General features: G+C 34.5%; 1 protein-coding gene across 1 annotated transcript in view; it reads right to left on the reverse strand.

The window, feature by feature from the left end:
- LRRC7 (leucine rich repeat containing 7) overlaps positions 1–12,956 on the reverse strand; it is a 207,167-nt gene that overhangs the window by 122,533 nt on the left and 71,678 nt on the right. The window contains exon 5 of the mRNA XM_039217309.1: positions 9,722–9,794. Within this exon, the coding sequence (XP_039073240.1) occupies positions 9,722–9,794 (73 nt within the window). The remainder of the gene's footprint in view (positions 1–9,721; positions 9,795–12,956) is intronic.

Below are 12,956 nucleotides of genomic sequence, written 5' to 3' on the forward strand. Positions count from 1 at the left end.
GCTTGAACCCACAAACTTCAAGATCATGACCTGAGTGGAAGTCAAGAATCAGACATTTAACTAAGTGAGCCACCCAGGTGCCCCATTGCAAATTACATTTCTTAAATAATAATACTTGAAAGTGAAAGTGACTCTTGGACCCATAAACTGCAGAATGGAGGTTGTGTACAACATCAAACTCATTGTACATCTCCACCAGAACTCCTGCGTGACAGGTACATTGTCAATAATATATTGAAAGGAATCTTTTTTTCTGAGCAGAGGTCCCCTTTTAAAAGAACTTTTCCTATGCATTCACAGTTTGGCTGTTTGGCAGTAGAGGCCTAGATTTAGGCCTATCTTGGATTTTGACATGCCTTCCTCACTAAACTAAATCATTTCTAGCTTTTGATTTAAAGTGTGAAATATGCAACTCTTTCACTTCAACACTTAGAGGCTGCTGTAAGGTTAGTAATTGGTCTAATTTCAATATTGTTGTGTCTCAGCAAATAGAGAAGGCTAAGGAGAGGGAGGATGATGAGGGAATGGCTGGTTGGTGGACCAGTTAGGACACAAACAACATTTACCAATGAAGTTCACCATCTTGCATGAGTGCAGTTCATGGTGCCCCCCAACCCCCCGCACAATAACAATAGTAATATCAAAGATTACTGATCATGGATCACCATAACAAATGTAATAGTAATGAAAAAGTTTGAATTATGGTGAGAATTACTGAAATGTGACACAGAGACAAGACATGAGTAAATGTTGTGGGAAAAATGGCACTGATAGTGTTGCTCAATGCAAGGTTACCACAAACCTTCAATTTAAAAAAAAAACACAGTATTTGTGAAGTGCAATAAAATGAGGTATATCTCTAATGACTAAAGGGAGAGATATAAAACTTGTTTGGAAATGGCAAGCTGCTTAAATAGCTACTGCCTTAAAGCATTAGGATATTCTAGGAATTAAGAGACCAAACTGCAGCCAGCGAGCTAGGATTGGAGTCTGGACTTGAACAATTACTAGTGGCAATATCTTAGTCAAGTTACTTAATTACTCACTACCTTAGTTTCATCACTGGGCAAAATGGGTGATAACAGTAGTTAACCATGTGTTACAGGGACTAAATATAGGTAAAAAACACTTAGAATGGGCATATAGTGAATGCTAAGTAACTATTGCCATTATCCTTAATTTTAGAGATTGTAATATAAATTTCATTTAATTTAGGCCAGGAATCAAGTTTCAGACTCTATCTTTAATTTTCTCATTAATATTAGTTAAGTCACTTGTGCTGCTTCTAAACGATGCAAGAAATTAACAAAATTGAAACTAATTCTTTTCTCTGAGCTGTCAGTGCAAAACCAACATGGGGCTTGAACTCATGAACTGTGAGATCATGACCTGAGCTGAAGTCAGAAGCTTAACAGACTGAGCCACCCAGGCGCTCCTATGTCAACAGATTTTGAACAGAGTTACGATCATTGTCAAGACAATATACTTTTCATTTGTCTCAATTTTTCCCATTTTTCTATTCTTTTTTTAAAGATTTTTTTAAAGATTTTTAAAAATGTTTTATTTATTTTTGAGAGAGAGAGACAGCATGAGTAGGGGAGGGTCAGAGAGAGAGACACAGAATTGGAAACAGTCTCCAGGCTCTGAGCTGGCTGTCAGCACAGAGCCCGACACGGGGCTCGAAACCATGAACCGTGAGATCATGACCTGAGCCGAAGCCGGACGCTTAACCAACTGAGCCACCCAGGCGCCCAAATTTTTCCCATTTTTCTAAAGTAATCACTGATCTTTCCCTTCTTTTCGACTCTTTAGGAAGTTAATTAGGCTGATTGAAAAGAAAATCTGTGTTTTGTTTTGTTTTTTATTATAGGAAGAAAGTACCACCCAAATGTAAAATTCTATTTAAAAGTACTGTTTTAAGTGAATGTATCTATAACCTATTAGTAGAAAACAGCTTTGCTCTTTGCAGAAGACCACTAAAAAAAATTCTATACAAGGTGCTTTGGTGGCTAAGTCGGTTAAGCATCCAACTCTTGATTTTGGCTCAGATCATGACTTCATGGTTCATGCAATTGACCCCCTGTTGGGCTCAATTCTGATAGAACAGAGCCTGCTTAGAATTCTCTCTCTGTCTCTACCCTTCCTCAGCTTGCATGCACGCTTTCTTTGTCTCAATATAATAAATAAATAAACTAAAAAAAATCAAGATAGGATACTGAAAGATTTTTTAACCAACTAAAATATAGAAACATTTCATTCATGCTGCATTTATAATTTGGCCACAGCCCATAAATGGTCACAATCCTGAAATATTGGAACAGGGAGTGAAGGAAAAAATAGGCAGTAGAGGACAATGTTTCCTAAATGGAAATCATCGCTGGTTTTGTACCTTAACTGAAATCTTATACATTCATAAGTGAAATTCCATTTGATCATTTGATCTGTACTTCTCTCAGTAACTACTTTTTCTGTAAGGGTAACTCTATCATTTCAGGAAATACATTATAATCTTTTTCTTTTGTGTCTTAAGTTTCTCTCTCTAGCTCCTTAGACTTTTCAAACAAATACTATGATCCTAAAAGCTTATTCTTGACGACTCTGCTAAAAAGCATAGAAACAATTTCAAACACTGCTTTTCTTTTCTTATTTTAAATGTTTTAACTTATTTTTGAGAGAGTGAGAGAAAGACAGAGTGCAAATGGGGGGAGGGGTAGAAAGAGAAAGAGACACAGAATCAGAAGCAGACTCCAGGTTCTGAGCTGTCAGCACAAAGCCCAATATGGGGCTCAAACCCAAGAACTGCGAGATCATGACCTGAGCTGAAGTAGGACACTTAATTGATGAGCCATCCCGGTGCCCCTCAAACACTGCTTTTCTTGAGAGTATATTCTATAAGTTTAAATATGTATGTCATGGACTGAATGTTTATGTCCCACCTGCCAATTAATATTTAAAAGCCTTAACCTCCAATGTGATAGTATTAAATATGGGCCTTTGGGAAGTAAATCAGAGTTAGATGACATCCTTGAGGATGGGGCCCTCATAATGGGATTGGTGCCCTTCTAAGAAGAGATGTTAGAGAACCAACCTCTCTCCATCTCTCTCTTTCTTTTGTGCATACACAAAGAAAAGGTTGTGAGCACACTGAAAGATGGTAGCTGCTTGTAAGCCGAAAGAGATCTCAGAATAAAACCTCTCTTGCCAACACTTTGATTTTGGACTTCCCAGCATCCAGAACCGTGATACCTAAATTTATATCGTTTAAGCCACCTAGTCTGTGTTATTTTATTATGGTAACCTGAGCAGACTAAGATAATAGATTATATTTGCAAATCAGTATAAAACATTTTTAAGAACTTGATTTTATGTTATTTTACTAATCCTCACACAAATTAACATAAACAGCAATAAATAAATATCTTTTTGATTATTACTATTAAAGACTATTATAATTTCTGGAAGGATATCTAACAGTAAGTCTCACAACAACTTCTGAGATGAATTATTATTTCCATCTTTCAGATGAAAAAATTGCAGTTCTGAGATGTGAAGTGACATGTCCAAGGTCAATTAGTTAATGAGTGGAGAAACCAGGATTGAAATCTGTCTAGTTCCAAGGCTTGCAAACATTCACCTCTACCATACTGCTTAGGTAAAATGAAGATTAAATATTCTCAGACATGATCCTAGACCTTAAGGAGCCTATATTCTAGTTGGTAAGATATGGCAAAATAACAGAAAAGTTAAATCATGATACAAAACATAAATAAGAAACTGAGATAACAAATGGAAAAATATCACAACTTACACTGTTCCCTAATTTGTATACATAGTTCCCAAATATTATCTGTCCATGAAATTTATCTTTGTGTCATACCTATTAAAATCCCCAGTAATAACTGTTTTTGAGAAATATAATTAGAAAATGCTGGTCTAGTTTCTAGGTACTAAAGCTTTTAACTTCGAGGAAGAAGCTGTAGTGGTCGGGGTGGGCAGAAGAGAGAAGAACCCAAGTTGTAAAACCAATAAACATATTTCTTGAATCAAAATCCCAGCAGTGCAAATTACCTAAGCCAGTAATTTTTTACTTTATCGAACTATCTTTTGAAAACTTTTACTAAATATGTGAGCACTTTCCATTTACTAATACATCCAATCCTCCCAACATTCTTATGAGGTGGGCATTATTATTATGATTTCTATTTATGAGGAGGGATCTAAGGCTCTGTCACCCAATAGTAAATCGAAGAGCCAGGGTCTGAACCCAGGAGGTCTGGCTCCAGGGCCCAAGCTGTCAACCACTACAGTCAACTTCCTCTCTAAGGCAGCTTCTAAGGCAGCTTCATTTCAAGCCAGCATGTCAGGTAATTCTGATGCAGGCACAAAAGATTATGGTTTGAGAAGATAGTTACCTGATAACTGTAAACTAAATTGGGATAGTTGTTCTCAAACTTTAGCATATTAGAATCCCCTAAAGGTCGGTTTACACAGAGATTGAGGGTCCAATACCCAAAGTTTCCCATTCAGTAAACCTGGGTTTGTCTCTGAATGTGCATTTTTAACAAGTTCCCAGCTGAAGCTGATGCTGCTGATCAGACAACCGCATGTTGAGAACCACCTGTTTAGACCACATAAAAACTTGAATATTTATGTAAATGGATTTCAGTTTTATCTAGTGAAGTGTATATGTGTTTGTGTGTGTGTGTTATCTTTAATTTTTTATCTAGAATAACATTACATAATAGAAAAGTCCAAAACTAGAGTATTTGATAAAATCAAGTCTCCCTATTTATTCTATTCACCAGCTACCACATTCTCCCCAAAGTCATGTACATTTTTAGCTTCTTATGTATCTGTCCATGGAACAGGAAAACAGAGGGAAGAATGTCTTTAGCGTTTTATTTTTTATTTATTTTATTCTAGTGTTTACCTAGAAAAAGTTCACTTCTTTTCTTGTTATAAGTAGTCTAATAAATAGACTACTGGAATTTACTATCTAAGCTATTGATATCATATGGGATAAACATCTGGATCAAAGAACTAGAGAATTTTAGATGCAGGTAGAAATTATAAATGAGAAAACTAAGCCACTAAGCAAACTAAGTAAACTTGTCCAAATTCACACAGTAAATAGCATAGCCAATATTCACATCCATGTTGTCTGATTCCAAAGGCAGTGCTCCTTGCACTATCCCTCAGGAACCTGAGACCTATTGAGAAGGGGCCTATCCAGCTTTGCTTAGTTACATACATTGTGTGATTTCTGGTCCATAAGTATTTCTGTTTGACCATATTCTGTGAGGGAATGACATTTTAAAAATTCCATTCAAATTTTTGAGTTTTTATTGCTTTTTTAAAAAATTCTTAAAAATGTTTATTTTTGAGAGATACAGATAGAGTGTGAATGGAGGAGGGGCAGAGAGAGGGAGACAGAATTTGAAGTGGACTCCAGGCTCTGAGCTGTCAGCACAGAGCCTAACAAGGGGCTCAAACTCATGAACTATGAGATCATGACCTGAGCCAAAGTTGGATGCTCAACCGACTAAGTCACCCTGGCACCCCAAGTTTTTACTGCTTTTGACCAAGACTATGTAGCTAAGAAAGAGAGGGGTTAGTATGTAGTTTCTCTTCTTATCGAAAATCCTTTTCCTCTACAGAAGTGAGACCCATTAAATTACCAAATATTACAAAATATATGACAAAATTATCATATGTATTAAGAGGTATCATAAGTCAATTAACAGCTTAGATTTGAAATCTATTGACTTTTCTCAGCCTCAGTCTCTGTAACTGTTGATGGGAAGATAATAATAATGGTGTTTATGGGGACTTTAACTAAGTAAGAATTTGGGTAAAGCACCAAACATGGTGTCTGGCACTATGTGAGTGAAAAAGAAAAAAGTTATTTGCTTTCATTGTACATTTGATTCTGAGAGTGGATGGAACTCCTAGATACAATTTAAGGTTAGACAACAAAAATAATCAATTTTACAAGTCATTTCACATATAAGTCATGGAATCTATTTCAATTCTGAAAAATGCTGAAAAATAAATTCTTCCAGAAGTTTTTACTAGTTGGACTATTAAATATGACCAAAGAGGGGCACCTAGGTGGCTCAGCCAGTTGAATGTTCATGTAAATGACATATTTTTATTCAACATAATGATATTTTTCTAAACAAAAACAGGTAGTGAAAAAGGTAACATTGTTGTTATTTTTTTTGCAAATCTTTTCAATGCTGGGTTTGGTAGACGGTACCAGATTCTCCTATCTACTTATGTATTCAATCTGTTGTGATATATTGTTTTGATTGAATTATATATAAAAATATCCAGCTTAACACAGTTATATAGTTGGAGAAGGGAGGGGTATTTCAATAGTTGTTTTGGATAATTGGGTTATTCTTTGATACTACATCAAAACTCAACAAGTGGCTGTTTTTTTAGGAGGTAACTGCAATGTAGAATCTGAAGCTGTATCAGCTTTTCTTATTCTTCATACCAATACTTTAAAATCAACTGGTCTATTCTGCATTTTGAGTGGGTCTTTTACTCATGCCTGATCCTGCTACTCAGGCATTGGTTATTTGGAAAATGTTGCTTCACTGAGTTGTACAGATTTTCCAGATGTTGACACATTTCAAAATACAAAATCAACAAATTAAATTAATTTATGTCATACTAGTCTTATCATAAAAGGCTATAGGTATTGGGAAGCTGTCAACCTCACAGTGGAAGATAGGAATTTTCCAAAATTCCAATTTTTTCTTGACAGCTCAAATTTTATTGTCAGCAGCAAATTCTGTCAGTTGTTCTCCTTGAAGTGATGAGCTTACTTTGTTCATTTTTGACAAAATGTCTGGCAAAAGCCCAAGTTTAAATAACTAGTTTGTCAGTCATTCTTCTTTTGGTTAAAACTATTTTTTAGAGTTCTCTTAGGTTCACAGCAAAATTGAGTAGAAGTTATAGAGATTTCCCACACACTTCCTACTGGCTTCTTTTTGTTTGTTTTTTCATCTTTTTTTTTTTTTTAGTCCATTTCTCTAACACTTCCTTTTATTTTCCTGGAACCAATAATCAAATTAAGATAATGATGCTTAAAAAAATGAGCTTCTATGATAAAATTCTTAACCTTTATCCCTCTAAACCAGTAATCAACTTCTGAATTGAATGGGCCCGTTTATATGTGATGAATCTTTTTTCATGCTTTTTAAAGGCAAAGAATGATTCATTTTTAAAAATTAAAATCATTAAAAGAAGACTAATTATGTAAATACCTAGCATCCAAATTCACACCAAATTTACACCAAAAGTTGCATACTTTTTTAGTATGCAAACTAAACTATTATCAAACCTTTTTAATTTGTCTTCACAGAGCTAGGGTAATTAGTTTACATGAGTTTATATAAGATATGTGAACATGAGTGGCAAAATACCAACCATGAGCTTGGTAGGGGTAAATGGAGTTAAATTCAGTTTCTCCTGAGTATTGACCTAAAGAAGAAAATTACTGCCTCAGGATATAATTATATTAGAAGAGTTTTTTTAAAAGGATCAGGCCAATAAAGATGATTACTTTTGTGTACCCCAAAGGAAAGTAAATTTCTCTCTATATTGGAGACAAAGGGAGTAAATGCAGAGAGAAATATATTGCACCTTATGGATATTATAATATTAAAAATAGGTGAGATTTAAAAAATAACTGAAATTTGTACTATTTCTAAAGCTGAATATTGGAATTTGAATTTAGTCAAATTATTCTACTCTTTGGAAGTAAGATTTTCCATACCAGTGGTTACTTGCCAACTTAGGGTGAGTGGGGGAGAGAGAGAGAAAAAAGGGTATGAGAAACTTTCGGGATTGAAGAACACGTTTACTATCTTGATCATAGTGGTTTCATGGCTTTCAATATGTCAAAACTTATCATATTGTAGTCTTTAAATATGTGCAGTTTATCACATGTCATTCACTTATTAAATCTCACTTTAAAATTTTTTTAATTTTTTTTTTTTTTTGAGAGAGAGAGATCAAATGGGGGATGGGAGAAAGAATCTGGGGAGAGACACAGAATCTGAAGCAGGATCTAGGAGACACAGAATCTGAAGCAGGATCTAGGCTTTGAGTTGTCACCACAGAGCCTGATGTGGGGCTCGAACTGACCTGAGCTGAAGTCAGATGCTTAACTGACTGAGCCACCCAGCCACCCCAAATCTCACTTTAAAATATGGCCACTCTTCCCCCCACTCCTCAAATGTATCCAAATCTGTTAAATTATGGATTCTGTAATTCTTCATACTGACGTGTGAGTCAAGATTCCTATAAAATGGGGTCCATAATTTTAGAATGAAGATAGCCTATCAATTCCTCACTTCACACGGATTATAAACAAAAGCATTTCAAAGAAACATTGATAACAATACGTATTTCTTAAGAATTGTGAACCAAATGTTAATGACAACATAAAATTAGGAAGAAATTGCTCTCAGATGAATGGAATATATTTTATCCTTAAAAGGCAATGATGAGGTTCATCTAATGCAAGCTAATAGAGAGTATAATCGTAGATGAAATAAGTCAGAAAAAGACAAATATGATTTCACTTGTGTGGAATTTAGGAAACAAACAAACAAACAAAAACAAGCAAAGGAAAAGAAAAGAGAGAGAGAGAAACCAAGAACCAGACTATTAACTATAGAGAATACACTGATGCTAACCAGGGAAGAGAGGGATAGGGAGATGGCTGAACGAGGTGAAGGGGATTAAAGAGTGCACTTGTATGATGATCACTGGGAGGTGTATGGAATTATCGAATCACTATATTGTACACCTGAAACTACTATAGCTCTATATGTTAACTATACTGGAGTTGAAATAAAATCTTAATTAAAAAATTCAAAAATGATCACATAAAAATTTGTAATAAAAATTTAAGAGAAATTCTATATAATTTACTACAAATAATGAAAATTCAATTGAACAAGCTCCACACTTCCTTTTGAGTTTTTAGTATTTCATATTTATTTTTTATTTTTTCTTGCAAATTTTTATTTAAAATCTAGTTAGTATATAGTGTAATATTGTTTCAGGAGTAGAATTTAGTGAATCATCACTTACTTATAACACCCAGTGCTCAACACAAATGTCCTCCTTAATACCCATCACCCATTAGTATTTCATATTTAATGCTAGCATTGATATGATAGAATTGACATAGGCCATTTTAAAAAATGCATATTAAACAGATGTTTATCTCCTTAGCTTCTAAAAATACATTAAACTGTGACTATCAATTAGCAATATCTTTATTATACTATTATAAGTAATATTTCCAGTATTATATATAGTACTATTACTATAAAACAATTACTAATATAATACATAAATCTCTTATAGTGTAATGGTAACATATACTACAGAGCTCTACACAAATTGATTTGATATTTTAAGACAAATTCAAGTAAATTTAGAGCTGCTACTCAAAAACATCAAACTAATAGTATCCGGGAAATTATAGGCAATGACATAATTAAAGATATGGGTGATCTCTTTGCTTATGAGAAAGTCATAGTTATTTCTAATGGTATTATATAGTTAAATGTCAATGCAATGTTTAGATATAAAAGTAAATTAAGATAGGAGAATATGTTTGAATTTAAAAATCCAACATATCCTTTTGTTTTTGGCTTAGAGGGGCTAACTGGTATGAAACTTTGGCACTTACTTTCCAATTGTATTGGGTAGCATTGTAAGTTGATTGTCATCTACTTTTAGAGTAGTTAGTTTTTTCAAAAGACCTAAAACAGAGAAGAAGTTTTATTAATACATAAGAACAGATCTCTGACAGAAAAAACAATATGAAAGAAAAAGAATCACTTGTGATGAATATATGTCACCAATAGGCAGTGCTCTGCTAATATAAACCTGCAAGTAAACCTACAAATTTGAATGTACTCTAGTTTTGACTGTCCATCTGTAAAAACTTTACCTACATCAATTGGAGTTCAAGTACATCAATGCAAACAAATAAACAAAATGTAGAGCTCCATAGAAACCCAAGTTGACAGCAATACTACCATATTTCCCTTATCTAGTATGCTGCAAATGGACCAGATGAAAAATTTTAAGCCAGCTGTGATTTAATATTTAATTAACTCGTACACACTAATAACTAACATTCTTGTCTGATACAAATTAAAAACAAATCTCAATTAAGCCTGATGATCAACAAATGGGTACTGAGGTATTGCGATGCAGTGGCTTTAATTATGGACTTGGAAATTTACAACATATGGCCTCATACTCTTTTTGTTACCATAAATCCTTGAACTTGGATCAGCAGAAAGCACACAAACTTGCAACTTTAATATACCAAGTAGAACTGGCCAAGAATTGAAGTTTCAACTATTTATATTTCACTGTCAGATTTATGCCTTCCATACCCTTACTGCCTACTCTATTCCCAGGGTTCTAATGAGTAATAGCCACAGAGTAATTGAAGAACAGATTCCTTTACCTAGCCATAATTTAATCTTTAGTATCAATATGGCTTAAATAGCCAAAGTCCAAGGGCAAAGCATGGTTACTTTTTGTTTTACATTGGAAATATGCATATAAGTTGTAGGCTAGTTGTTTTGCAGAAAATTTGTTTTGATGGATACACTAAGTTCCATGGTCAAACATGCTTGGGAAATGCTAAATTAAATAACATTAAACATATTTCTTTAATGAAGTTTCCTAGGAGCTTTTAATATATTAATGTAGCAATGTGACTCTCGAAAATTATTGCAGAATGCATGTGAGTGTGCAGGGTGTCTTGTTCAGCTAGTGTTTTATGAATGTTCTTCGAGACGTATCGCTGTAAATCATTCCAACCCACCTCAAGTATTCTGAGGATTCCTTAAAGACATGAAGTCAGAATATATCTGAAATAAAAACTAATTACTGCACTTAAAATTTCAGTATGTTCAGTTACATATTCTGTAGAAGCACTCAATCTCTAGTGGAGAGAAAGGTTCTCACTGTCAGACTGCTGTGAGAAAATATCTACAAAATATTGAAGCTTAATACATCAGCTTGTGCCCCCAGGATACACTGCTGAAGACCTCTACACCCGGGAAAGAGGACAGTTCTCACTGGGGTAAGATTCACCGGGGATTTATCTCTGAAGTTTGCACACCCACTGCCATATTCATCTATGTTTAAAGGGTGACTGAAACACTGCAGTTTCTCCAGTGTGTAAAAAATGTCAACCTTGGAAATACAAAAGAACTCCTAAGCTTGTTCATCAATTGTGAAAAGAAAACAGGGTACAATGAATTACAGATAAATTTTGTATGACTTGGTAGCCCTGATCAATGACTGCATGTGCCCACCAGGGGAGCTAGAGGGGGGTTGACAGTCTTCCCATCACTTGACTGGGTTGTAAGAAGATTTGGGCTGAGTCACAGATGGCTGTGCATACACCATGAAGCCAGGTTGCAAGGTAATGTTTAAGAGAATGACAGTACTTAAGTCTAAAAGTAGTGGTGAAAAAATCTTTTGGTATGTTAGGGACTAAAATCAAAAGGTTGATGCAACAGAGTTTCTCGAAGAATGGAGTAGTGGTTCTGACAGCTGACAGAAGCTACTGTAGCTTTAAAGGTGGAAGCAAGTTAGGTCTCTGTGCTCTAGTTCCATGTCTGTGGGTTTAAAGGAACCTCACTCATTTGTGATGTGGCAGCTTTGTCACTCACATTCTATCTGAGGAGATGCTCTTTGGATAGATTCTGGAGCTTCTGTAGGAATATGGTTGTCTGTAGAGCAGAAATAGAGCATCAACCTCACCTTCATTGCTCATGACTTCCACAGGCAGATAATTCCTTTACTGGATTTTTATATCATATCTGCTTGGACTTTCTTCTTCTACTTTACAGGAATCAAAGGTATTCTATCTTGTTCCTTCCCTCTCTTTGGGTCCTTCCCTAATTCCCCACCTCTTTATCCTATACTCCCAACTAAGAAGTATTGAAGAGAAAAAAAATAGGCCTTTTACTATCATTTTAGCTGTTTATATATAAATATATAATAAGCAGCAATGTTTGAAACATTAACGTATTTTGTTATCAATATAGCTAATATTTACGTGACATGTAATAAAACTTTGAAAAATAAAATAGCTGTGTACTTATAAAATCTGAGATTATAATAATTATTATATTATTATAATAGCTAACACAAGTACTTACAATGTGCCAGTTATTGTCCTAAGCAATTTTATATATATGAATTCACTTATTGCTGAAAATAATCCCATGATGCATCCCATGATGCTCCACTTAATAGATGAAGAAACTGAGCACAGAGAGATTAAATAGCTGGTCTAATGTCACAAAGCTAGTGAGGTAGAAAAGCCAGAATTTGAACTCAGGTAACTAGACTACAAAGTCTGTCCTTAACCACCAAGTGAAGAAGATAAATTATTTTGGAAAGTAAAAAAAAAAAAAATAATTAAAGTTCTCTCTAGAAAAGCAAAAAAGACACCCTTCATCTTCCCTGGAACCAGATAAAGAAAGGGACTCAGCACGCAGGGTTGGTTGAGTAAATCACTCCATTCAAATACCTCATACCTGTAGAAGAACTAAAATAGATGTGAAGGAAGTAAAGACTTTAATTTTAGTTGCTGTTTTCCTTTGTCAATACTATGGAATTTCTTATCTTTTGTTCTTTTAAAAGTTGGTAGTACAATAATGTCCAAATAAAGAAGACAAGATTCAATTTCCCATCCAATTAGAATCAATGAATTCTTTTAGGGCTTTCGGACACAGTTCTCTGTCTCCTATCTCAGATACTTTTTTTGATCAAGAAGGGGATTTTTGGAGGAAGGTCAGCTATTCTACATGTATAATCAGAGACTCTGGCAACTTTGCAGATGCATAACTGTAATTTTCTCTGAAAGGTCAATAGGGTCCAAAGATCTT

Source organism: Hyaena hyaena, unplaced genomic scaffold (assembly GCF_003009895.1).
Source record: "Hyaena hyaena isolate Hyena2069 unplaced genomic scaffold, ASM300989v1 scaffold_680, whole genome shotgun sequence".
NCBI classification, from domain to species: Eukaryota; Metazoa; Chordata; class Mammalia; order Carnivora; family Hyaenidae; genus Hyaena; species Hyaena hyaena.